The sequence below is a fragment of the Panthera uncia genome, chromosome D2 (assembly GCF_023721935.1).
Source record: "Panthera uncia isolate 11264 chromosome D2, Puncia_PCG_1.0, whole genome shotgun sequence".
NCBI classification, from domain to species: Eukaryota; Metazoa; Chordata; class Mammalia; order Carnivora; family Felidae; genus Panthera; species Panthera uncia.
In genome coordinates, this window is record NC_064818.1 from 44,684,286 (window position 1) to 44,712,003 (window position 27,718).

At 48.9% G+C, this 27,718-nt stretch overlaps 1 protein-coding gene across 3 annotated transcripts in view; it reads right to left on the reverse strand.

Annotated features, from left to right (window-relative positions):
- Positions 1 to 25,836, reverse strand: part of ARHGAP22 (Rho GTPase activating protein 22) — a 128,860-nt gene extending 103,024 nt beyond the window's left edge. For all 3 annotated transcript variants that reach the window (XM_049646279.1, XM_049646278.1, XM_049646280.1), the window contains exon 1: positions 25,291 to 25,836. In XM_049646279.1, the coding sequence (XP_049502236.1) occupies positions 25,291 to 25,324 (34 nt within the window). In that variant the 5' untranslated portion in view covers positions 25,325 to 25,836. The remainder of the gene's footprint in view (positions 1 to 25,290) is intronic.
- Positions 25,837 to 27,718: the final 1,882 nt, after the last annotated feature.

The window sequence follows — 27,718 nt, forward strand, 5'->3', positions numbered from 1 at the left end:
CGTCCATCCATCCTTCCATCCATCCTTCCATCCATCCTTCTTCCATCAATCCTTCCATCCATCAATCCTTCCATCCATCCACCCATCCTTCTATCCATCCATTCTTCCTTCCTTCCTACCTTCTTCCATCCATTCATCCTTCCTTCTTTCCTTTCCTTCCTTCTTCCATCTATCCATCCTTCCTTCTTTCTTTCTTTCTTTCTTTCCTTCCTTCCTTCCTTCCATCCATCCTTCCTTCCTACCTTCTTCCATCCATCCATCCTTCCTTCCTACCTTCTTCCATCCATCCATCCTTCCATCCATCCATCCATCCTCCTTCCAACAATCCTTCCATCCATCCTTCCTTCCTACCTTCTTCCATCCATCCATCCTTCCATCCATCCATCCATCCATCCTTCTATCCATCCATTCTTCCTTCCTTCCTACCTTCTTCCATCCATTCATCCTTCCTTCTTTCCTTCCTTCCTTCTTCCATCTATCCATCCTTCCTTCTTTCCTTCCTTCCTACCTTCTTCCATCTATCCATCCTTCCATCCTTCCATCCTTCCTTCTTTCCATCCATCCATCCATCCATCCATCATCTTTCCATTTGTTCAATGGTTAATCCATTTATTCATTCAGCAGCCATTTACTGAGTACCTATATGTGTCAGTTACTGTTCTAGGTGCTGGGATAAAGCAGTGAAATAATGAACAGATAAAAATCTGGCTCTTCCTGGAGCTCATATTCCATCAGGGTTTCTGTTACTCAGGCCCCAAGGGAGCTGGCCCATCAGCCCCTCTCCCTGGTTTGTGCAGGGCACCCTTTCTCTGGAGGCATCAGACTTGAACACCATTTCCCAGAACCCCCCAAAGTCACCTTGCTGCTTCCCTGGGCTCATCCTGGCAGAGTGGGCCTGGGAAGCGGGGTGTCCACTCCAGCTGTTTGTTGTAACTTGTTAATGGATCCTTGGCAGGGCAAAGGGGCCATCTCTCCTACCCCAGAGTCCCTGAGTGCCCATGAGCCCTCTGCCCTGAAAGCTCCCTCTGCTCCCCATGTGACACCACCTGACACTCTGCCAGGACTGGTACTGCCCTTCACAGTGATGACTGGGTCCTTGTCCCCTACTAACCCTCTTCTACATCATTATCTCCCTCTTTATGCTCTGTCTCAGGAAAAGCAACTCTCCCCTCTCTGGCCAGTAGCAAGGATATTGCTGCAGTGATCACCAGGAGGGGCCACCCTGGACTTTGGAAGGACAGTTCTTCTAAATGGAATCACACTTGTAACTCTTAAACCACGGATCCTAACTTCTGTTAGGAATGCATGTTCCCTGCGACCCATGGTCTAGCATTATAAATCTGTGATTCTGTGTGTGTGTGTGTGTGTGTGTGTGTGTGTGTGCAAGCTCCTCTTGTTGCACTAGTGACCACAGTTCCCTAAGCCTGACCTACTCTCTGCCCATGCTGTCCCAGTAACCTGGACCTTTCTTCCAGCCCTTTCTCACTCAACCCCTGGCTTTGGCTGCTTGATGAGCTCCCACACATCCTTCAAGATCCAACTCAGATGCTTCTTCCATAGAACCTTCCTTCTGAATCCTCTCCAGAGAGTCATTTCCCCATCTATTAGCACATATGACCCATGGCTGGTAATTATGTCTGTGGTTTCCTTTCTGCCCCATTGAGGGGCACAGAGGGGAGGACATGATGTCTTATCCAGTTCTACACGGTTCTTACCACGTGCTGCTCAGGGAATGGGTATAAGTCATGCTTGCCAAATATCACAGGCTACTTAATCTCTCCCTGATGATTAAGTATGTATATGTCTTATCATGATATTAAGTGTGACATGACACTCAGCTGCTATCCGAAGAGACTGTATAGTCCGGTGGTCCCCAGATTCGCCTTGAATGACATATGGCCTGGGAATAATCCTGAACCTACCACTGGGGGCCCTGCTCTAGAAGGGGCCAGCCCACGACAGCAGGGGGATTAAGAGGACACATCATCCTCTTTGCCACCCTGAGCAGCTGTGATAGCTCAGACTATGTCAGTCCGTGTCTTCTCCACCTTGATTCCCCGTGGCTGTCCCTTGGTTGTGGTGAGGCCAGTGTCAAATGTTCCAGCCTTGTCTTGGCTGCGCTTTGGCCCAGAGAGCAAGCAGGCTGTTTCCAGGCTCATCCCAACGCACAGAAAGGGGACTTGTGATCCCTGCAGACAGAGGGTCTTCCCGAGAAACTAGAGCGAAGGCAAATCAGAGAAGTCAGGTGGCATGGTTCAGCTCCTCCTTCCAGGAAAGCGGCCCACCTCTGAAGCCCTGCACCAAGGGCTGACCTTCATTTCCTCTTGCACTTAGTGGCTGCTCTATACCTTTGCTCCCCACATTTCTGTGGGTCTTGGTCCTCATACGTATGGGAATATACTAGATTAAAGTCCACTTCCCTCCTTTATTTCTGTGGCTGTTTACTATCCCTGTGAGTTACCTAAAGAGTCCCTCATGACTGGGTGTTTGGAGTCCTTCCAACGTTAGTTATTTGATTAAACAGACGATGGGGTCTGGTTGAAGAAATACGGGCTTGGGTGGGTTCGGATCACGGCCGGCTCTGTGAGCCGTCAGCCTCAGTGTGCTGATTAGCGAGCTGGGTGCGTGTAGGATGGTGACACCTGACCCTGCCAGGTGAGGTGGAGGAGGAGAGACGGCCAAGTCTTGCAGAGTGCAAGGACATGGCATGGACATGGTGCCAGTAACCGGTTACCGTGACAGTGAGGATTCTGATAATGGAAATGGTGCAGCAGATGTCTCCGTGCAGAAGTGTTTCCTGAAGATTGGTTCCTGGGGCAAACTCACAGGGCAGAGGGCCCGGGCTTTTCTATGGCTCTTGGCTGGTTAGGCACCGTTACACGCTTCCTTCTCAAGATGGTGTGTGGCTATGTGACGCCACAAAACCATACTGGTGTGCCACTAGCCTCGTAACCACCAACGTGAAATATCATAATTTGCATGGTCCTACTCCATAATTTAGTAGGTAGAACATGACACTCAGTTACTGTCTTACCTCACCGTGTTATTGGGTCACTTATCAGGGGATCATCTTCCCATAGGCTTTTATTCTCTGTATAAAGCATCAGCCTGTTCCCTTTGCCCGCTTAACTGATTGCCCCTGGAGGTGGGGGCGCATCTGGGGTCCTCGTAGGTCTCCTGGTCACTTGGGCCTTCTTCCCCTCTTGAATGAGCCTTAATACTTCCCTAGAAGTGTCCCTACAGCCCTGGAAAGGCTGCCCCTCCATTTCCAAGTGCCCATAGCACCATGTCCGGGGTCTGCGTTGCACTCTGCCTCTGCCCTGAAACCTTGGCTGTTCTGTGGGAAGAAGCAGTTGGGCTCCCGCTGGCAAGCAGCAGGGGCGGGGGTGGAGGGACCCGCAGCATCCCGAGGGACCTCTCTGCTCCAAGGGTTGTACCTGTTCCTCCACCTCTCCTCCCATCTCAAGCTGTGGAGGGGCTGGAACAGGGCTGGATTCAGCAGGCACTGATCCCTTTCTGGGCCCAGGGACGTATGGGGCCCTAGGGACCTGGACAGTAGGGTTACCACAACCCCAAGACTCTGGTGGAGTCTGACAGAGGACTGAGGTGGAAAGGGGACAGGCGTGTTCCCTGGTTACTGAATTCTCTTCTCTGGGTCTCAGTTTCTTCATCTCTAAAATTCCTTTAATGGCTTGAGAATCAATGGTAAAATCAAGTCAGCAGTGCCTAGGCTTTTGTTTTGTTATGTCTAGAGATTTCTAAGATAAGCCTTGACAGAAGCTGGGCTCCCATGGGTGAAGAATTTCTGCAGGGCGTGGGTTGGCTCCGGCCTCCTCTATTTGCATATTCTTCTCTTCTTGGGGAATCCATAAGGGTTTATGCAGAACCCTGGACCCTTTGGGGTCTTTAGTTAGGCATCTGGCTTTGTAGAATGTTCCAGCGCCACATCCCTGGTTTTGTTTTTTGTCTTCTGCTGCACTGGGGCCTAAAACGGTCTCATTTGATAAGATCATAGGGCTGGTAGGACCCAGAAGGCACCTTCCTTCCTTCCCCATCGCATCCTGAGCAGGGCCAGCACATAGAGGAGTTCAACAAAAATTCAGCGATTCATCAGTGCACCCCAACCCTGAGGAGTGCTGGGGAGCCCTCGGCCGGGCACTGGGCCATGTCTGTGAGGCACTGTCTGTCTGAGCATGTCTGCCCAGGAAGACTGAGCTCTCAGAGCACAGGGCACTGGTGGACAGCAGGTGGCCAGCACACTTGTCCAATAAATAAATAAATCGCTGCTCTGTGAGTGGTCTGATGGTCCCTCAGTGTGGCCGGACGAAGAAGGGGGAGTGTTTTCTGCCCTGATCCCCAGGCCCTGGGCACTTCCCTCCCAAGGGCTGCAGGCGTGGAGGGGACAGGCAGCAGGGGGAGGGGACAGGCGGGGTGGGGGGGAGCCTCGTTCCCTGGGGCAAAGGCAAGGGGTCTGCACTGAGGCAGGAAGTTACACTGGTCTCTGTTTGAGCAGATGTAGGCATCCCTGCCTGCGCTGCCCCAGGCTCCCTCAAAAGAGAAGAAAAGTCAGCTTCTGCTGCCTCAGTTCACCAGGGAGGCACTTAGTACAGATGCTAATGAAGCTGCCAAACCAGCCCAGGCTTTTCCTCAGCTGATCAATCACAGAGATGCTGCTTCTTATAAGGCCCACTGAGTATCTCAAAAGGAAAATAATCATTGTTATGATTTATTAATAACCATTGTTCCTGTCCTCAGCATTTCCTTGAATGAACTTATTCAATTCTGTGAACACTTAGGTGAAGCTTTCAAAGTCAAAGAGCTCAGACATTCTAAAGTTCCAGAACTGATAGGAGTTTCCGGAGAGGGCCCAGGAGCTGGCTCAGGGCAAGCTCGTGACCCTGGGAGAAGGAGGGCGCCCTTCGCTCACATCACAGCCATTCATTCATTCACTCATTCATTCACTTATTTATCCATTCATGCCTCCCAAATCTACAGAACTCCTCTGGGTACAGCGCAAAACCCTGAGATTTTGGTGTTTCCTGGGAGCCCCCATATTCACTTGCAAACACACACTCATGCATGCACACACAAACACACACTCACATACATACACAGTCACACACTCATGCACATGCACATTCTTCCACTCATGTATGCATACACTCTTACACATAGACACACACTTGCAAACACACACACACACACTCATGCAAAGAGAGTTCTCTAGGAGGGAGCTTGGTCCCCTACATCTTCAAGGCCCTTAGTCCCAGGGAGATGTCAGAACTCTGGGTAGAGGAAATGGAATTCAAGTACCCAAAGGTTCATTCATTATCAGAGAAGGGCAAAGCTCTGCGCAGCATCCAGGCGTTGCTAGGGCAAAATGAGAGGCGGGGCCAGCCGACCAAGCCCTGATTCACGCCCTCTGCCTACCAAGGAAATGGGGAGCTTTCACTCAGAGATGAAGAAATTAAAGAAGTGAACAGGTAAACACACAGAAGAGAAAATACAAATACAATCAAGACGTGCGGGATGCCGAATATATATATATATATTATCAGGCAGGTACATTTTTAAAGTCTGGTAATGACATGTGTCGATGGGGTTGTGAGTAATTGTAAGCCACTAACTAGAGGGCAATTGGGCTGTATTTACTCAAGCTAAAAACATGTACGGTCTATAACCCAGCAATTCCACCTCTTGTCTCTGTCCTACAAGAACGAACCACGAGTGCACAGGCAGTCCCTGTAAGGGCATCCCTGTATGCGATCCCTAAAAATGGGGAAAACCCAATTGGCCAACGATCAGAAAATGGCCCAATAAACTGTGCTATATTCACACTGTAAGACGTTTTGCAGAGGTCAAAAGGAACGGGGTGAATGTACACGGGCTGCCATGTTTAGCTTCCCCTTTTTATCAAACACCTCAGAAAAGGTGTCTTCACTCCCTTTTCTCCAATTCCTCTCCTAATGTCCCTTTTTACGGTAAAATATACATAACATAAAATTTACCATTTTAGCCATTTTTTTTTTTAATTTTTTTTTTCAACGTTTTTTATTTATTTTTGGGACAGAGAGAGACAGAGCATGAACGGGGGAGGGGCAGAGAGAGAGGGAGACACAGAATCGGAAACAGGCTCCAGGCTCCGAGCCATCAGCCCAGAGCCTGACGCGGGGCTCGAACTCACGGACCGCGAGATCGTGACCTGGCTGAAGTCGGACGCTTAACCGACTGCGCCACCCAGGCGCCCCCCATTTTAGCCATTTTTAAGTGTACGATTCAGGGGCATTAAGTACACTCACGTCGCTGTGTGACCATCACCACCATCCATCTCCACAGCTTCTTCATCACCCCCAGCTGCTTCCTGTTCTTCTTGGACCCCACTCAGTCAGGTTCTCCTACCTCTGCCCCATCCAAATTACTCTCATTGACGCTGCAGTGACCCTCATGCGGCTCAACCCAAGGATCAGGTTGGTCCTCCCATTTCTTGACCCCTGGTGGTAATGGATCCAGTCGGTAACCTCCTTCCTCCAGGGCCATTTCTACCCTGGGGCTCCAAGACCACTCTCCCCTCCCCTCCTTCATTGGCCGCCATGCTGTCTCATCTTCCCAGCTCTAAGTCCAGTGCCCAGGGCCAGTCCTTGGACCCCATTTCTACCCACACTCACTGTTTCGGGGATCTGCTTCTGTCTCGTGGATTTAAACACCATCCATGTGTACGAGGTGCCCGTGCAGAGACCAATGTGTCTGTCACACTGTCTACATGACACCTCCAGTGTCACATGTGTGAAGCTGAACTCCTGGGCTTTCCTGGCCATGCCCCCTACTCCTCCCAAGGTCTCCGCCATCAGTCAGTGACACACCATCCTCAGGCGGCCATCATTTCTTACCTGGAATACTGCTGGAACTTTTCTGCTGGATCTTGCCCTGCCACACCCCCTTTAGTCTCTAGTAGGCAGCTAGAGAGAGTTTTTGAAGATGGGAGTTAGACTATGTTGCTCCCTAGGAAAGCCCTGTGGGACTCCCTGTCATGCACAGGGTAAAAGTCAGAGCCATCAGTACAGCCTCCGGGGGTCCTCCGGCCCTGGCCATGTGACCTCTCACCTTCTTGTGCTTTCCCAGCCCTGACTGCACTGGTCTCTGCTGTTTCGCAGACCTGCCAGCCATGTGCCAGCCACCCGGCTCTGCACCTGCCGCCCCTGTCCCTTCAGAACTTCTCTCTGCCCCTTCGTTCTGAACTCAAGTGCCACTTTCTCCATGAGGAAGGTCCGACCGTCCTTTAAAAAGGTATCCCCAAGCCCCCAGCTCCCCTTTCCTGCTGTATTTTTAACATTTAAATTCTGTTATAGTGGTGGAAGAAAGCAAGTTCCAGAACAATACACAAAATTCTATAAAAAGGGAAGAAAAACACCCCCCTCCAAACAAAAGGCATCACAATGTATTTTTGGTGGGTATGTGTATTTGTGTAGAAAGAACATGTGACAGCTCTGACGGTGACATTCACGGAGGGAACAGTGTACCCCTGAGTGAAGTGTATTTTACACAGGGAAGGAATGCACGCGTTCCATTATGGGAAGTAAATGAAAATAAAAACTGTAAAATGAAAGAGCTCTTTTGGTATGGAATGGGATCCTCTTGGGAGATGTCAAACAACAATTAAATATCACTAGTTTGATAAATGTCTACAAGTATTTATCTGTGACAAGCATCATGCTGGGCTGGGGACCTCAACACAAACAAGAGCAGCCTGGCCGCTGCCTGCTCGGACCTTCCAGGCCAAACGGATGATGCTTCCTGGAAGCCGGACCCAGGCCCATCTGTGGCCCTTCCAGGGCACCAGGTCAGGGGGCCCCTCTCTGTGAGACCTTCTGGTGGGCCTGGGTCTCCTCCAGCCTGTCTGCTCCCCCTTCCACATAAGGAGGGGCTCAGGGAAGGTGTGTGGGCCATTCACCTGCCCAGCGGTGCAGCGACCAGAGCATCTGGTGGGTTCTGAAACTTACACATTGCTGAGGACACAGCATAGACACCTCTGATTGTGGATCACGTTGAAGCTCTGCCCAAATTCCCTCGGATCCCTCTTCCTGTTTTTATGTGCATACCCCCATCCCAAGTACCTTACGGCTTGACTCCCTGGGTTTTCAGGGCTGCAGGCCTGTTTTGGAAGACTGCCCTGGGGTTAAGGGAGACCACTCTGCCCAGGCACTGGGAAGACTAGAAGTACCTGGGTGTGGGAGCCTGAGAGCCCCTGCAGCCTGATTTCTAGCAGGAAACCACTCAGAGGGGTAAAGAGGTGTATTCACACTTTAAAATCCCAGGAGACTCAGGCTGACACCTCCCTTGATTGGGTTTGTACCATTCCCTGTCCTGCTCCCTCACCCCCTCTCTGGTGTCTCCTGGGGGCACCTGATTGATAGATTACCTCATGACAATCCTCATCTCAAGGGCTACTCAGGAGAACCCCACCTAACACACCCGACTGCTTTCAGGGCCCTCTGAATAGGCCTGTGGCAGCACTGGTCGTGGGTGGCCACAGGGGCATCGGGTCCTGGCAGTGCTCACTGGGGTTGGGAAGGCCCTGCAGCCAGCCGGGGAATGCTTCTCCATCTGGAGCTCTGTAAGTGCAGCCCCAAGAGCGTGGACGAGTGGCTGCCCATGAGCTAAAACACAATTGATTTATAAAAGTCAATGGGATTTTAAAGCCAGGCTGGAGAACTAGCAAGATGGCTCACAGAGCGGAATTGATTTAAAGGGTAAGTATTGAGGCTGAAAGATTGATTGAGAGGAAAGGTGAGGTAATGGAAGGGGCGATGTGGAGAGCCGGACAAGACGGTTTCATAACGTTAATGCAATCTGCAGCGGAGGGCGAGGGGGCCTCGTCAGGTCCCTGTGCTGTCTGGGGAATACGGCGCGAGCCTCAGGTGATTTATTACACTAGGGTTCCTCAGTGTCCCCGACTTTTTTTTCCCAACTTGTCATTTAGCATTCTTTCTGGACTCTACCTGGTCATCTGTTCTCTGCTAGGACCCCCATCCGAGGGACCTAGAGAAGCAGCCAGACCCTCCCAACGGATCTCACTTCAGGGTCCGGAGGACGAAAGACGACAAGGGGTACGTAAGTGACCAGTACTAATTCTAAGAGAGCACAGAGGTGGTTTAGAAAGTTGGGATTTGTTTTCATCGTGATTATTGTAATGATTTTAAGAAATCAATATAAAAGATCACATTCTTGAAAGTTATTTTTACGGGCGCCTGGGTGGCTCAGTCAATTCAGTGTTGGACTTTGACTCAGGTCATGATCTCACAGTTCCTGAGTTCGAGCCCCGCGTCGGGCTCTGTGCTGACAGCTTGGAGCCTGGAGCCCGCTTTGGATTCTGTATCTCCCTCTCTCTCTGCCCCTCCCCTGCTCATGCTGTCTCTCCCTCTGTCTCAAAAATAAATAAAAACATTAAAAAAAAATTTTTTTTAAGTTATTTTTATTGGCTCTTGCCGGGTCTGCCTCCCGGCTCAGCTGGTGCTGGTCTTTGGCAAGAGGGTTTGCTCTAAACTTCCATGCGGCACACCCCCTCCGATTCGGCTGATCTGGCACTCACTTACCCACTCGTGGGGGTCTCCTGTGCATCTACCCTGTGCTAGCCCCTGGGGTATGGAGATGAAAAGGCACGCGCCTGCCCTAGCAGAGGTAAAAGGGGGAGCAGAGACACCCAGACGCAAGGTCTCACTGTCACCCCGCCACGTGTCAAGGGAAACAGGAGCAGGAGGGCAGCAGGACCAAGTCGGGCTGGGAGGCTGGGAGACCAGTGGGGAGGCTGAAGCTGGATGAGAGAATGGAGTGAACATGGGAGAGGGTCAGGTTATGCCCCCTGAAACATGCCACTTGATGGTGGCAATACGGCACACTGACTGTTTCGAGGGGCAGGCAACCGGGAAACGGCAAACGCTGAAGGAGCTCTCTTTCCTCCCGCTTCCTGCCTAAATGCAGGGTATAAATTCCCCTTGTAGATGCCTCCCCCACTCCTGTACCAGGAAGACGAGAGTGAGACTCGGAACAACTTTATCTACCACACATTTTCTTTCTTTTTTTTTTTTTTAATTTTTTTTTTTAACGTTTATTTTTGAGACAGAGAGAGACAGAGCATGAATGGGGGAGGGTCAGAGAGAGGGAGACACAGAATCTGAAACAGGCTCCAGGCTCTGAGCTGTCAGCACAGAGCCCGACGCGGGGCTCGAACTCACGGACCACGAGATCATGACCTGAGCTGAAGTCGGCTGCTTAACCGACTGAGCCACCCAGGCGCCCCTCTACCACACATTTTCTAATCACCATCCGACATTGTCCTGGGTTTAACTGCCTTTCCTCCTGTTACTCTGTCTTCTATCAGTTTAATTAGCAGGACCCTGATGCATAACTTAAGAGGGTAGAGGAAATGTTTTTCATCCCCTACACTATGGAAGGCCGGGGAAGAAGGGACGTGCCCAGGAGGGGGCACAGGAAGACACACAGGATGAGAGAGCATGTGGCCAGACCTGGCAATTCTGGCTCCCAGGCTCTTAACACTGACCCTCGCAGGGCCCACATCTCTGTCCTCGAACAGACTCTACCCTAACCCCTCCTGCCTCATGGACCTCCATTAATTTCTGTCTACAAGCTGGACCTCCAAACGCCATCCCACAGTGAGGTCCCTCTTGCTGTGTCTCCTTTGAAGAGGCTGTGCTTTAGCCATCATTGGCGTGGGTCTGGAGTGGAGGTGAGGAGAAGGCCTCTGTGAGCCAGTGCTCTGCCAGGTCTCCAGCTGCACCTCCCACTCATACCCCACACCCCTCTTTTCCAAAGCCAGTGACCGGTCCCCATAGGGGTCATTTTATGCCACATCTCTGCATTTCTGTGCTTGCCGGCCTGCTGAGCCCTGACTCACTCTGGAGGCATCAGTGCAGTTTCCTACCATGTGAAGACGCCCCTAGTAGCTTTTCAAACCAGAGGGGTTGGTTTTCATCCATTCTGCTGCCCCCGGAACTGGCACACACCTTCAGCCAGACATCTCTACGCTGTACTGATTTGCGAGCATCTGATGGCCAGGGATCCCCACGCCCGGATCCCTACACCATAGCACAGAGCCTCTCAATAAACTCGCTGAGCGAATGAACCACCATGAGGCACGAATCCTCAAGTTCAAAGAAGACGGGAAAGATCAAATCCAAGAGACCTCGTGCCTCTGTAGATGATCTTCTTGGTTTGGGAGAAATCTACCAACAGGATTTCTCTTACCTGCGGCCTGTTTTCATACGATTAAAAAGTTAAAGGACATGGTATCAGTGATTTCATTCCCGTAATCAGAGAAGCGGCAAGCAGCTTGACTCAAAGCACAGAACCACCTTTTGCTTCCTTTTGCCTCCGAGTCTGGCGGTTGGTGTGCAGAGAGGCTGCCTGAGGTCACAGAAGGGGTGGAGAATTTGGAGGCCTGAGGCCCGTTGGCTTCCTGCAGTCCCAGGTTTCCACATAAAATGGGAGCAAAATACAAATCCCATCCACTTCCGAGACTTGGCGAGGATGAAATGAAAGGCACTCTCCAAGTGCTTTGTAAATGGAGAGGCGCTGAATGAATGGTGGTTAGTGCTGTGTTTTATTACCACTGGCTGAGCCTCTTGGAAACCTCTCTCTTCTCTCTGCACCTTGTCCCAGAGCAGCTGGTCCCAGCCTTGCTACCTCCAGTTCTGTTAAGATCAGCAGGCCATTCACCAGGAGCCTGGGATCGGGGAGTCAATGTAATTCAGTATCGATTATAAATTTCATTTCTGTCTGCCTACAGGCCATTAGCTTAGATCAATATATTCTCTACCCATGGTTAAGTAATCATTGAGGCTGTTGATGATTTCAGCAGAGTCAGGGCATGTCTCTGGCTGTCTGGCTAGGGGGGCCCAAGGCAGTCTTCTGGCCCAGGCCTACCTAACCCTGTCTTGCCAATAAATCATTTATTCCCACTTTCAGACAGTAAGGTTAGGGTCCATTCTCTAGTTCTCTGGGGCCAGAAGTTCAGCCTGAAGTTCCTCTGGCCCAGCATCTGGTAGCGTCCCGTGTCCTAAGAGTGCTGGTGTTATGAACTTCGGGCATCTTCCATGGGGCATAGATCTCAGTTTTCCTCTCAGCTGGTATTCTGGGCAGAGAGGCAGTCGGAGAAAGGAGGGCTGGGTTCACAGTGCATCTCTCCAGGACACAAGCTGTCCACTTCATCTCCTGGCATGTGGACCTCAGGCAGCAACAGACTGGCACCCTGGGGGCTGGAGCAGTGACCGGAAGCAGGGAACCTAACTGGTCGCAGCTGAGTGCTCTGAGTAGATGTGTTCTGACAACAGCCCTGTTGCCCCCTCACATCTTCTGCAGTTGGCAGATGGGAAACACCATTGCTCCCAGAGCGTTTGCTGGACATCAGCTCCTTCTCTGCCCTCAGTCACTCCCCGCAGACACACTGCCTACACTGCAACAAGCCTCACTGTCTAACGCTCCATCCGGGCACTTCACTCCCTTGTTTAAAGCCCGACCTGGATGTAGAAAGGGCCCATTCCCCAGGCTGCGTCACCTTTCCCCCCTTGCCTTTCTGCACTGCAGCCATACCCAGGGGCTCACAGCTTGACCAGCACATGTGCCTCTGGGTCTTGACCCACGAGGAGGCCTTCTCTGCATGGGATGGCTTTCCTTTCCTGATGCCTGGAGAGAGCCCTACTGCAGAAATAGGAAGTGCTCAATGAGGTTCAAGAGCCTTTGGGTTTTGAACAAAATTTTTTTGAATGTTTATTTATTTTTGAGAGAGAGAGAGAGAGAGAGAGAGAGAGAGAGAATGAGTGGGGGAGGGGCAGAGAGAGAGGGAGACACAGAATCCAAAGCAGGCTCCAGGCTCTGAGCTGTCAGCACAGAACATGACGCAGGGCTCAAACCCACCAACTGTGAGATCATGACCTGAGCCGACTGAGCCACCCAGGTGCCACTGGAGCCTTTGGGTTTTGAATCCCAGCACTGCCCCTCCTGGCTGCCAGTTCTTTCATCTCTCTGGGACTCAGTTTCCTCATCTGAAAAATGGGGCAACAGTGGTCTCTCACTAGGGGTCTTTTGAAGATGAAAGGAGATTTCACCCATGGGACACACAATGGGACATGAAAATGGGCACTCCAACAGGACATGGAGACTCAAGAGATGCGACATTCCAGATGAGGGCCAGACCAAGAAGCACACGCTCAAAGAGGTGGGTGAAAATCAGTTATGCGGCCCTGAGGATGGATGCGGAAATACTGAAGTGGTCCTGCATTTTGCAAACGAAAGTGACTGTGGGGCACGTCATTGCCCAGAAGTGGCCAGGGTTGTCACAGGGCCGTACCCAAGCAGGCACGGGGGAGGACTTGACTCCCCGGTCTGGTGGAGGGCCCAAAGAAAGTTGCTTCATGAGTTGTGCCTGTTCTAAAGCAGGGTTACATAAGCTCAACAGACACGAGCGCTGGTCACTGCTATTAAGTAGTTGTCAGCGCGTGAGATTAAATATACGTCTGACCCCTAAAGCGAGCAGGGAGGGGAAGGTATCTGAGGCTGCGGTATTCCAGTTGGCTAATTTTGTCAGAAATATGGCGCACTGAAACAAAATAGCAGCCAACACTGGGATTCCTCAGAATCAGCAGGCCGATGGGGCCAGGCCCGCCTGGACTGACCACACACCTTTGCACCTGGGGCCAGCACCGTTGCACCGCCTCGTGAGACACTTCTACAGTATACCCATGCTCTCATCCCATCTGACCCGCTTCCTCCTCCTTCTTTACTAGCTGCTGCGCAGCCAGGGTGCCTTTGAGCTGAACAAATCTGAGACACAGCAGGACCAAATGGGTGACATGACCGCATCTTCTGTTTTGGCCCCGGGACCCAGCGTTAGCACAGCGAATACCATGGAAACGGGTGCTTCTGAGGGATCAGGTACACTCCCATCACTGGAGCCAAGCTTCTCAGTGACCCCACCCAGCCTCCACCTCTGGACATGGCTCTATTTGGGGGAAGGAGGCTTCTTGAGCCTCAGGGTCCTGTGTTTAAGCTGCTTTGGATCTTACTAGTTGTGTGATTTTGAGCATTTTACTTAAATTATTCTGCTTCCATTTTCTCCATTGACTCATAGGCACATTCTGAACACTCAACACACATTTTCTGACTTTCCTTCCTTCCTTAAAGAAGAAAGTGGAGAGGCTATCTGTGGCCTTTGATGTGTCAGTAACGAGAGAGTCATATCCTATGATTCTATTTACATGAAATTTAAGAATACGCAAAACCACTCCATGGTGATAGAAATTGGAAGTGTCTGTCTGGTTGTGAGGAGGGTGAGGTGGTATGGGGAAGAGAGGAGGGAACTTTCTGAGGTTAAAAGAAAGACTGAGTTAAGCGTCTGACTCTTGGTTTCAGCTCAGGTCATGGTCTCACAGTTTGTGGGTTCGAGCCCCACATTGGGCTCTGTGCTGGCAGCTCAGAGCCTGCCTGGGATTCTTTCTCTCTTGCCCCCTCTCTGCCCCTCCCCTGCTTGCTCTCTCTTCCACTCTCTCTCAAAAAAAAGAAAGAAAGAAAGAAAGAAAGAAAGAAAGAAAGAAAGAAAAGAAAGAAAAGAAAGAGAGAAAGAAAGAAAGAAAGAAAAGAAAGAAAGAAAGAAAGAAAGAAAGAAAGAAAGAAAGATTCTGTATCTTGATCTGGGTGGTGGTCAGAACTATACACTTAAGATTTGCACATATTACTGTACATAAATTATGCTTTGATTCTAAAAATGAGGAAAATATTAGAAATGAACAATGAAAATCCTAGAATAAACAGTATTCAAAAAATCTGGCTGCAATGTCCTTTGAGGCCACTGTTGTTCAAAGATCCCCAAATTGGAATTTTATTTCGTCTGACCAGGTGGCTGGAGCTTGTCCTAGACATTTGGTTCATCTGGGGGCCTCTGCAATTTCATTTCAGTTCTGAGAAAACTTCCAGGGGGAGAGACAGGAGAGAATCCAGGCTTCTGTGTGGGGTAGAAGACCCAGCCAGTAGTGGAGAACGTCTAGGCTTGGGCACCTGAACCCTTAGGGAAGGTGACAGCTGTGAGCTGTGGGTCCAGGGCCTGACCTAGGACAAGGAGACCGCTGGACGAGTCTATCGTGGCCTCCCTTCTGCACCACAGGCTACTGTCTGTGAGGCCTCCAGTCCCCGCCAGAGCTCTGGCCCACACCCTGGTCCCACTCTCCAGAAAGTGTTCTCATATACCACCTCCCTGACCCCTCTCCTAGCCCTCGATCCCTCTCTCGGAGTCTCAGACAATGCCAGATACTGCATCACTTAAACAGGTTACTGTCCCTTTGCCGGCCCACTCTCAGGGCCCTGACGGTGTTCTGTCTTGGGGAGTCTTCAGCTGACAAGCCTGGGCAGGGGGCAACATGGAGTCCCCACGGGCATATCCTGGAAGGCCACACCATTCAGAACCAAGCGCTCACATTCAGAACCAAGCGACCAGAGGTCTGTGAACCCCATGGTCATCCCTTGAGAGCAATCCTCCAGTTCGAACGGGTGCGAGGTTACGTGACCTCTGGGCTATCACTCCTCAACCACATCTCAAGTAGTCCTACAAGCCGTGGTGTGAAACCTGGCAGTCTCCTGTCCTTCCATCACCTTCCATTCCCCAACCCCCCAGAGGCAGTCACTTCTATCCTTTTTAGTTTGATCTTTTTCGTATTTACCTCTCGTTTCTAACAGTATTCATTTATTGACACTTTATTTTCTCGACTTCCCCCATCTAGTTAATGAACACGTCCATCACATCACATATTTATCTTTTTTTTTTTTTTTGGTGGGGTGGGGGGGATACATATCAGCTTTACTCTGCTAGCAAATTTCAATTATACAAATAGTGTTACTGACGATGCCGCCATGTTTTACATTAGATCCTCAGACCTTGGTCCATCTTATAGCTGAAAGTTTGTACCCTTTTATTAAACTTTCCCTATTCACCCCTCCACCCCTACCCCACAGTCCCTGGTAACTACTTTTCTACTCTCTGTTTCTATGAGTATGCCATTTTTAGTTTCCCCATATAAGTGATACTGTGCAGTATTTGTCTTCGTCTGTCTGGCTTCACTTAGCATAACATTCTTGGGATTGGTCTATTTTGTCACAAATAGCAGGATTTCTTTCTTTCTCATGGCTGAATAATATTCCATTGTGTCTATATATACACCACATCCTTTTTGTCCACTAATCCCCTGATGGACACTTAAGGTTGTTTGTATGTCTTGACTCTTATAAATAATGCTGCAATGAATATAGGAGTGCAGATACCCTGCTGATATCCTGTTTTCATTTCCTTTTGGATACAGGCCCAGAAGTGGGATTGCTGGATCATATGGAAGTTCTATTTTTAATTTCTGGAGGAACCTCCATGCTGTTTCCCACAGTGATTGCACCAATTTGCATTCCCATCAATGGTGCACCAGGGTTTCCTTTTCTCCCTTGAGATATCTCACTTGAGATAATATATCCTTGTTATCTTTTCTTTTTATTTTTACTTTTTTTACGATAGCCATTCTAACAGGCATGAGGTGGTATATCACTGTGACATCTGCATTTCCCTCGCCTTAGTGATGCTGAACACCTTTTCACGTACCTGTTGGCCATTATATGTCTTCTTTGGAAAAATGTCTACTCAGTTCTGCCCATTTTTAAATAGAATTGTTTGGGTTTATTATTATTATTATTATTATTATTTGCCATTTAGTTGTGTGAATTCTTTATATATTTTGGATATTGACCCTTTATCAGGGATATGATTTGCAAATATTTTCTCCCATTCTGTAGTCTGCCTTTTCATTTTGTTGACGGTTTCTTTTGCTGTGCAGAAGCTTTTTAGTTTGATGTGGTCCCACACATTTATTTTTGGTTTTGTTCCCTCTGCTTTTGGTGTTAAATTAAAAAAAAATCATCACCAAGACCAATGTCAAGGAGCTTACCAGTTATGATTTCTTCTAGGAGTTTTTATGGTTTCAGGTCTTAATTAAAGTCTTTAATCCATTTCGAGTTGATTTTTCCATAGTATAAGATAATGGTCCAGTTTTATTCTTTTGCATGCGACTGTCTAGTTTTCCCAACACCCTTTATTGAACAGACTGTTTTTTCCCCATAATAAATTCTTGGCTCCTTTGTCATAACTTAATTGACCATATATGCTTGGGTTTATTTCTGGGCTTTCTATCCTGTTTCACTGACCTATGTTTTCACGCCAAGTCACTTCGTGATTTTTCTTTTTTAACTATTATTTGTTGTCTTCTTGCTATGGAAAGTGAAGATTTTATTTCTTTCACTCTCCTGTCCCTACCAGACATACACACCCACTCCATTTTCCCAATATAGTTATATTATAATTTGGTTTGATCAACATGCCAAATTTGCATTGTTAATTTGCACTGTGCAATTGATAGTCCCAATTGAGCTATGTAGTATACTGTAATAATTTTTCTTTCCACACATCAGTTTTTGCTTTCCTTGGAGTTCATAATTGTCTTTTTTTTTTTTTGCTTAGTTTTCTACTACATATTATTAATTCAACCTTAAATATTCCAACAATTGTCTAAATTCAGTCTCCATGTGTTCATAGGCTGTGGGCATCTACTTAAAAATATCACGGCAACACCAAAAAAGCAAATAACCCAATAAAAAAATGGGCAGAAGGCATGAACAGACATTTTTTCCTATGAAGACATACAGATGGCCAACAGACACATGAAAAGATGCTTAACATCACTCATCAGGGAAATATAAATCAAAATCACAATGAGCTATCACCTCACACATCAGAATGGTTAAAATCAAAAACACAAGAGACAGCCAGTGTTGGCAAGGATGTGGAGAAAAAGGAAACCTCGTGCATTGTTGGTGGGAATGCAAACTGGTATAGCCACTGTGGAAAGCAGCGTGATGTGTCCTCAAAAATATAAAAATAGAATTACCCTATGATCCAGTAATTCCACTGCTGGGTATTTATCCAGAGAAAATAAAAACACTAATTTGAGAAGATACATACAACCCTGTGTTTACTTCCACATTATTTACAATGGCCAAGATATGCAAGCAACCCAAGGGTCCATCGACACATGAATGGATAAAGAATAGGATGTTACTCGGCCATAAAAAAGAATGAAATCTTGCCATCTGCAACAACAAGGATGGAACTAGAGTATATAAATGCTAAGGGAAAGACATCAATCAGAGAAAGACAGATACCATGTGATCTCACTCATATGTGGAATTTAAGAAACAAAACAAATGAACCAAGAAAAAAAGAAACAAGCAAAAAACCAGACTCTTAAATATAGAAAACAAACTGGTGGTTGCCAGAGGAAAAGTGGGTGAGGGGAAAGGATGATAGGTGAAGGGGATTAAGAGGACGCTTGTCGTGATGAGCACTGAGTCATGTTATAAAATTGTTGCATCACTGTATTGGACATCTGAAACCAATATAACACTGTATGTTAATTACATTGGAATTAAAATAAATAAAAATAAATCACTGCATCTTATTACTCAAAGAATCTATAGCTCCGCTGGGGACAGGCAGTGCTATCTTCAGTGGTCTTTGGGTGGTGTGGATCCCTACACTGGGTTGGGGAGGGAAGTCAGAAGCCTCAGCACCAGACAGACATGAATACCAAGGCCACCACTTGCTGGCAGGGCACCCGTGATTCTCCTTCCACATCTGTTAACATGGGAGCACTGACGCCTCATCATAGTATAGTTATGAGAATTACGTAAGTGTAGTGGAGACTCCTCGAGCTTGGAGGACACGCAATAAATGCTGGATTACTTTCCTGTGAGGAGAATCGAGAACAATGAGGCCACTGAAAGTACTTCATTTCATAGAGCTCTCTCGCTCCATCTCCAAAGTACTGACCAGGCTCTGCACATTCATCAAGGCTCCCAAGACATTGATACGCTTGCTAACAAAGATAGCTAAAGCTGCTGTAGCGTGGCTCATTAGTTTAATGATTTCCTCTAAAAGAAAGAGCCTCTTTAATAGCAACATCAATTTTATTCTGAAATATTCTACACAAAGGCAGAAACTCTAAGAGAAAATATTGACAGAACGATCACATAAAAACTAAGAACTTTCGTATATCTGCAGGGAAGACCTAATATAAACGTAAAAGGCAAGCAACAAATTGGGAAAATATTTGAACGTATAAGTCAGTCAAAGGAAGGGCTGACTTTCCCTTTTTTTTAAGTTTATTTACTTTGAAAAAGATAGAGGGAGAGAGAATGAGCAGAGGAGGGGCAGAGAGAGGGGGTCAGAGGATCTGAAGTGGGCTCCATCCTAACAGCAGAGAGCCCAATGTGGGGCTCAAACTCACAAACTGTGAGATCATGACCTAAGCCAAAGTCAGACACTTAACTGACTGAGCCACCCAGGTGTCCAGGAGGGGCTGACTTTCCTAAGGACTCGGATCAGTTAGGGCAGAGTGCTTCAGCCTCCCAGACTAATGCTTTCTCTACCATTCATTCATTCATTCATTCACTCAAAATATATGTATTTAGATGCCTGGCGTTGAAGTATAATGATATTCAAAACCAGAAATGGTTCCTGCCCTCAGGACACTCACAGTCCAGTGGAGTGACAGATAGCCATCAGAAAATCCTATCTGGAAGCGTACAACTATAATCCAAGGTAAATGCTGTAAAGAAAGGAGAGCATGTTTGGAGGCGAGGGAAATAAAAGCAAAAAAGAACTACTGGGACCTCATCAAGATAAAAAGCTTCTGCACAGCGAAGAAAACAATCAACAAAACTAAAAGGCAACCGATGGACTAGGAGAAGACATTTTCAAATGACATATCAGATAAAGGGTTAGTATCCAAAATCTATAAAGAACTTACCAAACTCAACACCCAAAATATAAATGATCCAGTGGAGAAATGGGCAGACGACACAAATAGATACTTTTCCAAAGAAGACATCCAAATGGCTAACAGACACACGAAAAGATGCTTAACATCTCTCATCATCAGAGAAATTCAAATCAAAACCACAATGAGATACCACCTCATACCTGTCAGAATGACTAAAATTAACAACTCAGGAAACAACAGGTGTTGGTGAGGATGTGGAGAAAGGGGAACCTTTTCTCACTATTGGTGGGAATGCAAACTGGTACAGCTGCTCCAGAAAGCAGTATGGAGGTTCCTCAGAAAGTTGAATATAGAACTACCCTATGACTCAGCAATTGCACTACTAGGTATTTACCCAAAAGATACAAAAAAGCTGATTCAAAGGGGCACGTGCACCCCAATGTTTATAGCAGCACTATCGATAATAGCCAAATTAATGGTAAGTGCCCAATGTCCACCATCTGATGAATGGTTAAAGAAGATGTGGCACACACACACATGCACACACACACACACACACACACATACACACACACGCACTGGAGTATTACTCAGCCATCAAAAAGAATGGAATCTTGCCATCTGCAACAGCATGAATGCAACTAGAGTGTATTATGCTAAGCAAAATAAGTCAGAGAAAGACAAATACCAAGTGATTTCACTCATATGTGGAATTTAAGAAACACAACGAATGAACACAGGGGAAGGGAAGGAAAAATAAGATAAAAACAGGGAGGGGGACAAACCATAAGAGACTCCTAAATACGGAGAACAAACTGAGGGTTGCTGGAGGGGTTCTGGGTAGGGGTAGGCTAAATGGGCAAGGGGCATTAAGGAAGACACCTTCTGGGATGAGCACTGGGTGTTACATGTAAGTGATGAATCACTAAATTCTACTCCTGAAACCAATACTACACTGTATGTTAACTAACTTGAATTTAAATAAATGTTAAAAAAAGAAAGAAAGGAGAGCATGTAGCAGAGGACCTAGCTGAGATTGGAGAGTATGGGGGAGGACTTCCCTGGCTCAAGTCCTCAAGTGAGGACTTCCCTTCCCTTATTTGAACCGATAGCTGAGGGTGAGTAGGAGTCCAGGAGTGTGTGTGTGTGTGTGTGTGTATGCCTGCGTGTGTGTGTGTGTGCATGTGCGTGTAGAAGGGAGAGAGAGAGACAGAGAGAGAGAGACAGAGAGAAGGGAGAGGCATTCCAGGCAGAGAAAATGGCATGCTAAGGCCCTGTGGTAGGAAGCCCATGGGACAGTTGAGGAACAGGAAGAAGGCCAGTGTGGCTGGAGCCTGGAGAGTGAGAGGAGTCTGGAGGGGTGGCCACTGGTTAGACTGTAAGAGGGGCCTTGTGGGCCATGGTAAAGGCTTTGGCTCTTAACCTACAGAGCAATGCAGAAGTCCACGCTGGGGCTAGGGGAAGAGGCCGGAGGTGAGTTTATGGCTGGCTATACATTTGAAAAGATAGCTCTGGCTCTGAAGTGGAGAATGGATGGAGGTGGGTGAGAGTGAGGCAGTCTTATTGGTATAGTCCAGGTGAAAGATGACGACGGCTGCAGGTGGGTGATGGCACGAGGATGAGTGAGACAGGCCGAGTCCAGAGCTCTTTGGGAGGTAAAGTGACAGGTCTGCGTCCCATCCCTCATCCTAGTAAACTAGGGCCAGGCCAGAACAACAAGCCTCGAGCAAGACTGACAGAACATCCCGATGTCTGAAGACGCAAGCCCCATTACAGTGGGATTTCAGAAAGGCGAACAATCTGGAGCCAGCTGGGGCTGCATCGCGGTCAAGTATTTGGGGGCTCTGTTCTGCCTACGGCTGGAGAGGTGGGGAGGCAGACCTGCTTCCAACCAGGTGTTCCCAGGGGCTGTGTGAGCAGAGGAGGGAGCGTGCACAGAATGTGGTAGTGGGTCTGAGCTACGGCACGAGGCTCCGCTGCTCCTCCTCTCCTATTCCCAGAGGAGAAGGCACCTGCCTTATGCTTTTATTTTCTGTCTTGAAAAAGAAATGGCAACTTTTAGTGTCACAAAACACACAGACTTGTGACTTGCTCCACTGTACATGTAATAAATTCATGGGGTTTTAGTCAATTTATCTTATTTTTCTTCTGGCAAAAGTGGCAAGGGCAGGGTAAGCTCTCTCTTCGATTCCCACTCTGGGAATATGGAAATGGGCATCAGGGGAGGAAGAGCTTGCTGGGGCAAGGCGACAGGGAAGGGTCCCTGGAAGGGACCTCTGGAGCCAGGCAGGGAGCAGGGAGCCACCCCTGGTTCCAAATAGCCTGGGCTCACTTCAACAGGCCATGACTAGCTAGGATGAGTCTGAACTGGTCCTAAGCAAGCAATGGCAAGCTAAAATCACATACTGTATTAATGGCCACATTATGCTGATTTGAGCCAATCTGGACAACTTTCCTAAAGTCAGTCTGAATTGTGTGATGCACTTAAAACTAAGCACAATATTTGAATCCACTGGCCTATTTAGAGCCTCTTCCAGCTAGCTTGGGTGCCTCTCTATTTTATGAATTATTATTGTCCTCTTACGTATATGCCGGTGTGCAAGCGTGTGTGTGCGTGTGCATGTGCGTGTGTGTCCCATGTTGACATCTGCCTCTTCTGCCTCTAATTTCTTGGAAAGTGAGCTCCGTCAGGGCATGACACAGGACCAAACTTAGCTCTATATGCAGGTAAGTGACAGTAGGCACTCCCTCAGAGGTTCTCAATCTTGACGTCTCCCCCCTCCATAGGAAAGAGACCTGAGGACAGCTTTCAGGTGTTGGCAGCCTTTGCCAACAGGGCTGGCCTGGATGGGGGCCTGCCAGGAAGTTAACAGCCCACTTGACTCTGGGAAGTCAAGCCTGGGAAGACCCTCTCTGCAGAGCAGCCTTTTGGCCAGACCCCAGAGGCTTCTGAGCTGGCTGAGGCTGATTTTACTATCCCCAAAAGCAACCCCAGTTTTTTTCATGCAACCCAGTGTACCCACATAGTGGCACAGCCTGGAAGTATATCTGGAATACCAACAGTCTGGAGCAGTCTGGACAAGGCAATATCTGGATATCAAGTGCTGTGATTTGCATACTATGCTTGCTGTGTTTATAACATGTATCCTGCCCAGCTCCGAATAGGTTCAATGGAGATGAATTTTGATGTAAGTTCTTTCTACCACAGCCCAATTTCTTTAAGGTGTGCACAGGTACACACACACACACACACACACACACACACATTCTGGTCTGTATTGCTCCAGAAATGTCCTTAGGGGGGGTTATTCCCTAACAAACTGCAAGCCTGACCCTGCATCATCCAACTCCTGACCTGATCTCTGGCCTCATGCTGTGCCTGCTGCCCCTCCCTGCCCCCAGCTTCAGCCTCCTACTCCTGTGTGCCCCTCCCCTCCCACAGCACCTGAACATGCTGTTCCTCACCTAGAAGGCAGCCTCTACCTTCCACCATTCTTTGCCTAGTTAGTTCCCTGTCATTTCCCAGCTTACAGCTCAAGCACCACTTATTTCCTCTGGATGCTACGTTTGTAGTATATGCTCTTAGAATGTTTCTTATCATAGTTTATGATCATACATGTTTGTGGGTAAGTAGTTAGCTGACACACGGTACCATAAAAGTCATCTTTTAACATATCTCACCAGATAACATCATCCAGCAGAGTGTCCCTCCACCTTAGCATTTTGGAACAACCAAAAATGTCTCCAGACGATGCCAAAGGTCCCCTGCGGGGTGGCACAAAATCACTCCTGGCTGAGAACCGCTGACCTAGGACAACTCTGTAAGAAGTTCGGGATTTCAAAGGCTGGCTTCCTGAGAGCCCCTTTGCTGAAGCCCTGATCTCTTTCTAGACCAGTACAGTGCGATAGAAATATAATGTGAGCCATATACGATTTACAATTGTAATTGTAAATGTTCTAGTAGCTGCTTTAAAAGAAAGTAAAAAAAAAAAACGGGTGAAATTAAATGTAATGCTGTATTTTATTTAACCCAATATATCCAAAATGTTGTCATTTCAGCATGTACTCAATATAATCATTATTAAGATACTTTACATTCTTTTTTTCTGCCAAGTCATCAAAATCGAGTGTGTATTTTTCTCAATTTGGACTAGCCATATGTCAAAGGCTCAATAGCCACATCTGGCCAGTGGCTAGCACATTAGATAGGTGGGAGGACAGACTTAAGTTTTCTCAAAGTGCATGCATGGCCTGGCCCAACCCTTTAATTGGTCACTAGATTGCACTCCCACCCCTCAGCAGAGCCAGGCACAGCCTGTTTTGTCCACCAGGGTCCACAGGTTATCATCCATTTGGAGCACCCCTTGGAAGAGTCCTGGCAGTTGTGACCATGCTCTGGAAGGCCAGCCCATCCAGTAGTCATCTGTTAGAAGCTAATGAGATGGGTGTGTTGCCCATGAGTTCACGGGGGGCTGGAGGGTCCCTGTCACTCACACACACACATGGGGAGAGACACGCTGTTTCCAAGCTCCCCAGGCAGGTATTCGACCCACCTCCAAACCACCTGTCCTCATCGTCATTGCTCATAAGGGAGGCTCAGCCCTCCCCAAACACTGGCCACTTTTACAGGCACATTCTGTTTTCTTAAATGATAGATGTTCTCATCTAAAATGACACTCTGGCCAAGAAGTTGCTATCCCTAGGAAGATGCTGTTCCTAGTCCTGGGACTTCTCCTGAGTCTCCAGGCCACTCTGCAGGGACATGGGCTGGCTGGGGCAGTGGCCGAGTCCTGCAAGATCATCCCTGCAAGGTTCTCCAGACTGCCGTCTCTTATTTATCTCTAAGTTTCTGCCCTCATACCCTCATCTCCAGGCTGTGCAGCTTCCTAGGAGTTTTCCCCATGGGACCTGCCTGAGGAATTGCTTCCTGCAGCCCAGCCCAGGTGGCTCCTTCAGGCTCTACAGAACACCCTCCCAGGCCACAGGAATGAGGGTTCTCACTTGGACCTGGCTGTCCCCAGAAACCAGGATACGGCCCTCCCTAGTGAGGGCCACTTTTGTCTTGGCTGCTAGGGCAAATCTTGAGTGTCCTGCATTTTTTAGTAAAGGTACAAAGTTTTCACCAACTTGTCACCTGGTCACTTTGAGCCACCCAGGAACTCAGCAAAACACAGAATACTGGATGAGGGCTGAACATCGACTGGGCACTAACATGGCTACTGCCCTGTTAGTCAGTCTCGGGTCTGACCCCCACAGACCCCAGGAGCCTCATTGGGAAGGCATGTCCGTCAGGAAGATGCCTTTGGAATGCCTGCCTCATCTGACTCCCAGTGTGGCAGCCGGCTAAGTGTCTGCACGTGTTAGCCAAGAGACACACATTGTGCCCAGATCCGCCCCAGGAAGTTGGACTTACCCCTCCTGGCTTGCCTGATCTTTGGGCTCAGCATATTTCAGAAGCCGCCAGGCCAGCGTCCTTGTGCCGATCATGCTGTCATCCACTTCCCTTTTCTCTTCCTCTTGCCCAGTTGCCCCTCCTGCCCCGCTCGGGCCCCCATGGCTGCTTGGCTTTACCGGCGAGACTCCCTTGGCTCCCTCTCCTTTGCTCCCGACCGAAGGCTTGCCTTGGACTACGCGAACCTCAATGCATTATTTATCCATCCCAGAATTAATTCCCATCCAAGCGAACCATGAAAAGGCTCGGTAACGGCTGCTGATCACTCTCGGGGCCAGGGCGGGGCGGCCTGGCTGTCCCTCGGCCCCGGGGCGCACGCGGCACTGCTCATCCCGGAGCCGGCGCGTGGGGCTGGGCTCCCCGCGGGCGGACGGGCGGGGCGCGTCCGCGAGCTGGAGGGCGGTACAGCCGGGGCCCAGCCTCGGGCGGGTCGGATGGCTCCCGACAGATCCGCCCACTGAGCGGGGAGGGCCAGTCCAGCGCGCGCGCTGGCGGAGGGGAGAGGAGGCAGGGAATACCCGCCGAGGCCGCCTGTCCTGGCTAGGTCCCCGGGGACAGCGCTCTTGGGGGGGGGGGGGGAACGTGCAGGTCCGTCTGATAGGACCTGCTCCGCCGGATGTCTCCTGCAGGCGGTTTAGGAACTCAAGGTTCAACTGTGAAAGACAGGCGTGTCTTAGAAGGAGCTTGCAGCCTGGGCGGTGTTCACCTCCTTACTGGATGGGCCCAGCAAGCAGAGGGATGCGTGTTAGGAATGTCTCTGCTGCCTTACAAGGTGAGAGGAGTCAGGATGCACACGAAGTTCAGGGCCCGCACTTAGTAGGATCTCAAAAACTGTTCACTGAGTAGTGAATCTGCTAACTGTTTAATACTAACAACTCTAAAGAATGCATAGCGGGGCTTCTGGGGAGTTCAGCCTCAAGAGCCTAAAAATTGCCCAAGAAATGCAGTCACACTAACAGCTATCATTTATTAGGTGCTTTCTATGTGTCTGGCATTAGGCTGGTGCTTTCTATTCAATATGTCACATACTTCTCAAATTCTCCGAGGCAGGTGCTATTGTCGTGGCTTTGCAGATAAAGAAAATAAGGCACATAAATGTTAAACAACTTGCCCAAAGTCATACAATACAGTCAGGATGGGAATGTGAATCCAGGGCTGTGTGTCTACAGCTGATAGTTTTCTATGATGCCAGTCTCTCTAAATCCCTAAATTCCAACCAGTTCGTGTGAGCAGTTTTTGACTCGAGAGCCCTCAATGAACTTGTTGGATGGTGAGGACCAGCCTTTGTGCCCCTTAAATGACCCCATGAGAGGTTAGGCATTTGTGCCTGGGGCTGGGTTTTTTGTTTTTTGTGTTTGTTTTTTGAGCCTGAGTGCTGTGTGGACCTTGTAACAGTTGAAGATGAGGGGTCTCAATGATGACCACTTTGCTTTGAACAGCCATGCTCCCTCCCTGATCCTCAGAGTGCCCCCATGTCTATTGAACCCCAAATGTCCTATTAATGTGGAATCAACTCTGGCACCTGGATGGGCAGAAGTTCTGGGGGCTAGGGGTCTACTGGGAGGCCCTGCAGCAATCCGTGCTAGAGAGGACAAGTCTGGCCTACAGAGAGGAGGAGAGGATTGCAGAGGTCAAGGACTCACCAGGATGTGGGAGGTCCAAAGGCCAGGTTGCAGGGAGAAAGCAGAGTGCCTGGAGACAAAGCTGTCTTACTCAGCAACAAGTCACTTTTTCTGGCCCTCGGCCACCCCTCAGAAGAGATGAATAAGTATTCTGATATAATATCCAAGGCTTTTCGTGGCATTGCCCATGCCTTCTTCTGTGACCTATCTCCTGGGCATGCTACCACACACAGCCACGTGCACGTGCAGCCCGTGTGCCCCTGTGCCTTTGCACCAGCGTCTCCCTCTCTCTGGAGTGTGCTGTCTCATGGTTTCAGTTACACAAGCCTGATCATTCTGAGCAAGTTCCCTGTAAAACTCTCCCAATTCTACCACCAGCAGGAGCCATTAAACACTTCCCCAGGGCTCTTATCTGTGTCTCACAGACTGCCCAACGTCCCTCTGGCACTCCCAGCCCTGAGCCTCAGGCTGGACTCAGGCCACAAGCTCTATGAGGAATACTGGCTTGGGGGACAGATCCAAGAAACACCACTGAATGATGGAATTGCCCTCCTTTTCCTTTCAGACCAGGTAGAGGCCGGGTCAGGCTGGGACAGAGGCCACTGGGGAGCACTGGGGAGGATACAGATCTGGAAAATCTCATGTTGACATCAGGGTCACAGGGTGAGGTCCCGTGGTCAGTGACAACGTCTTGAGCAATCATGAAGCCCTGTGAGTAATGCAGCCTGGACCACGTCCTCCAAGCTAGAGGCACGAAAATGCCCTGA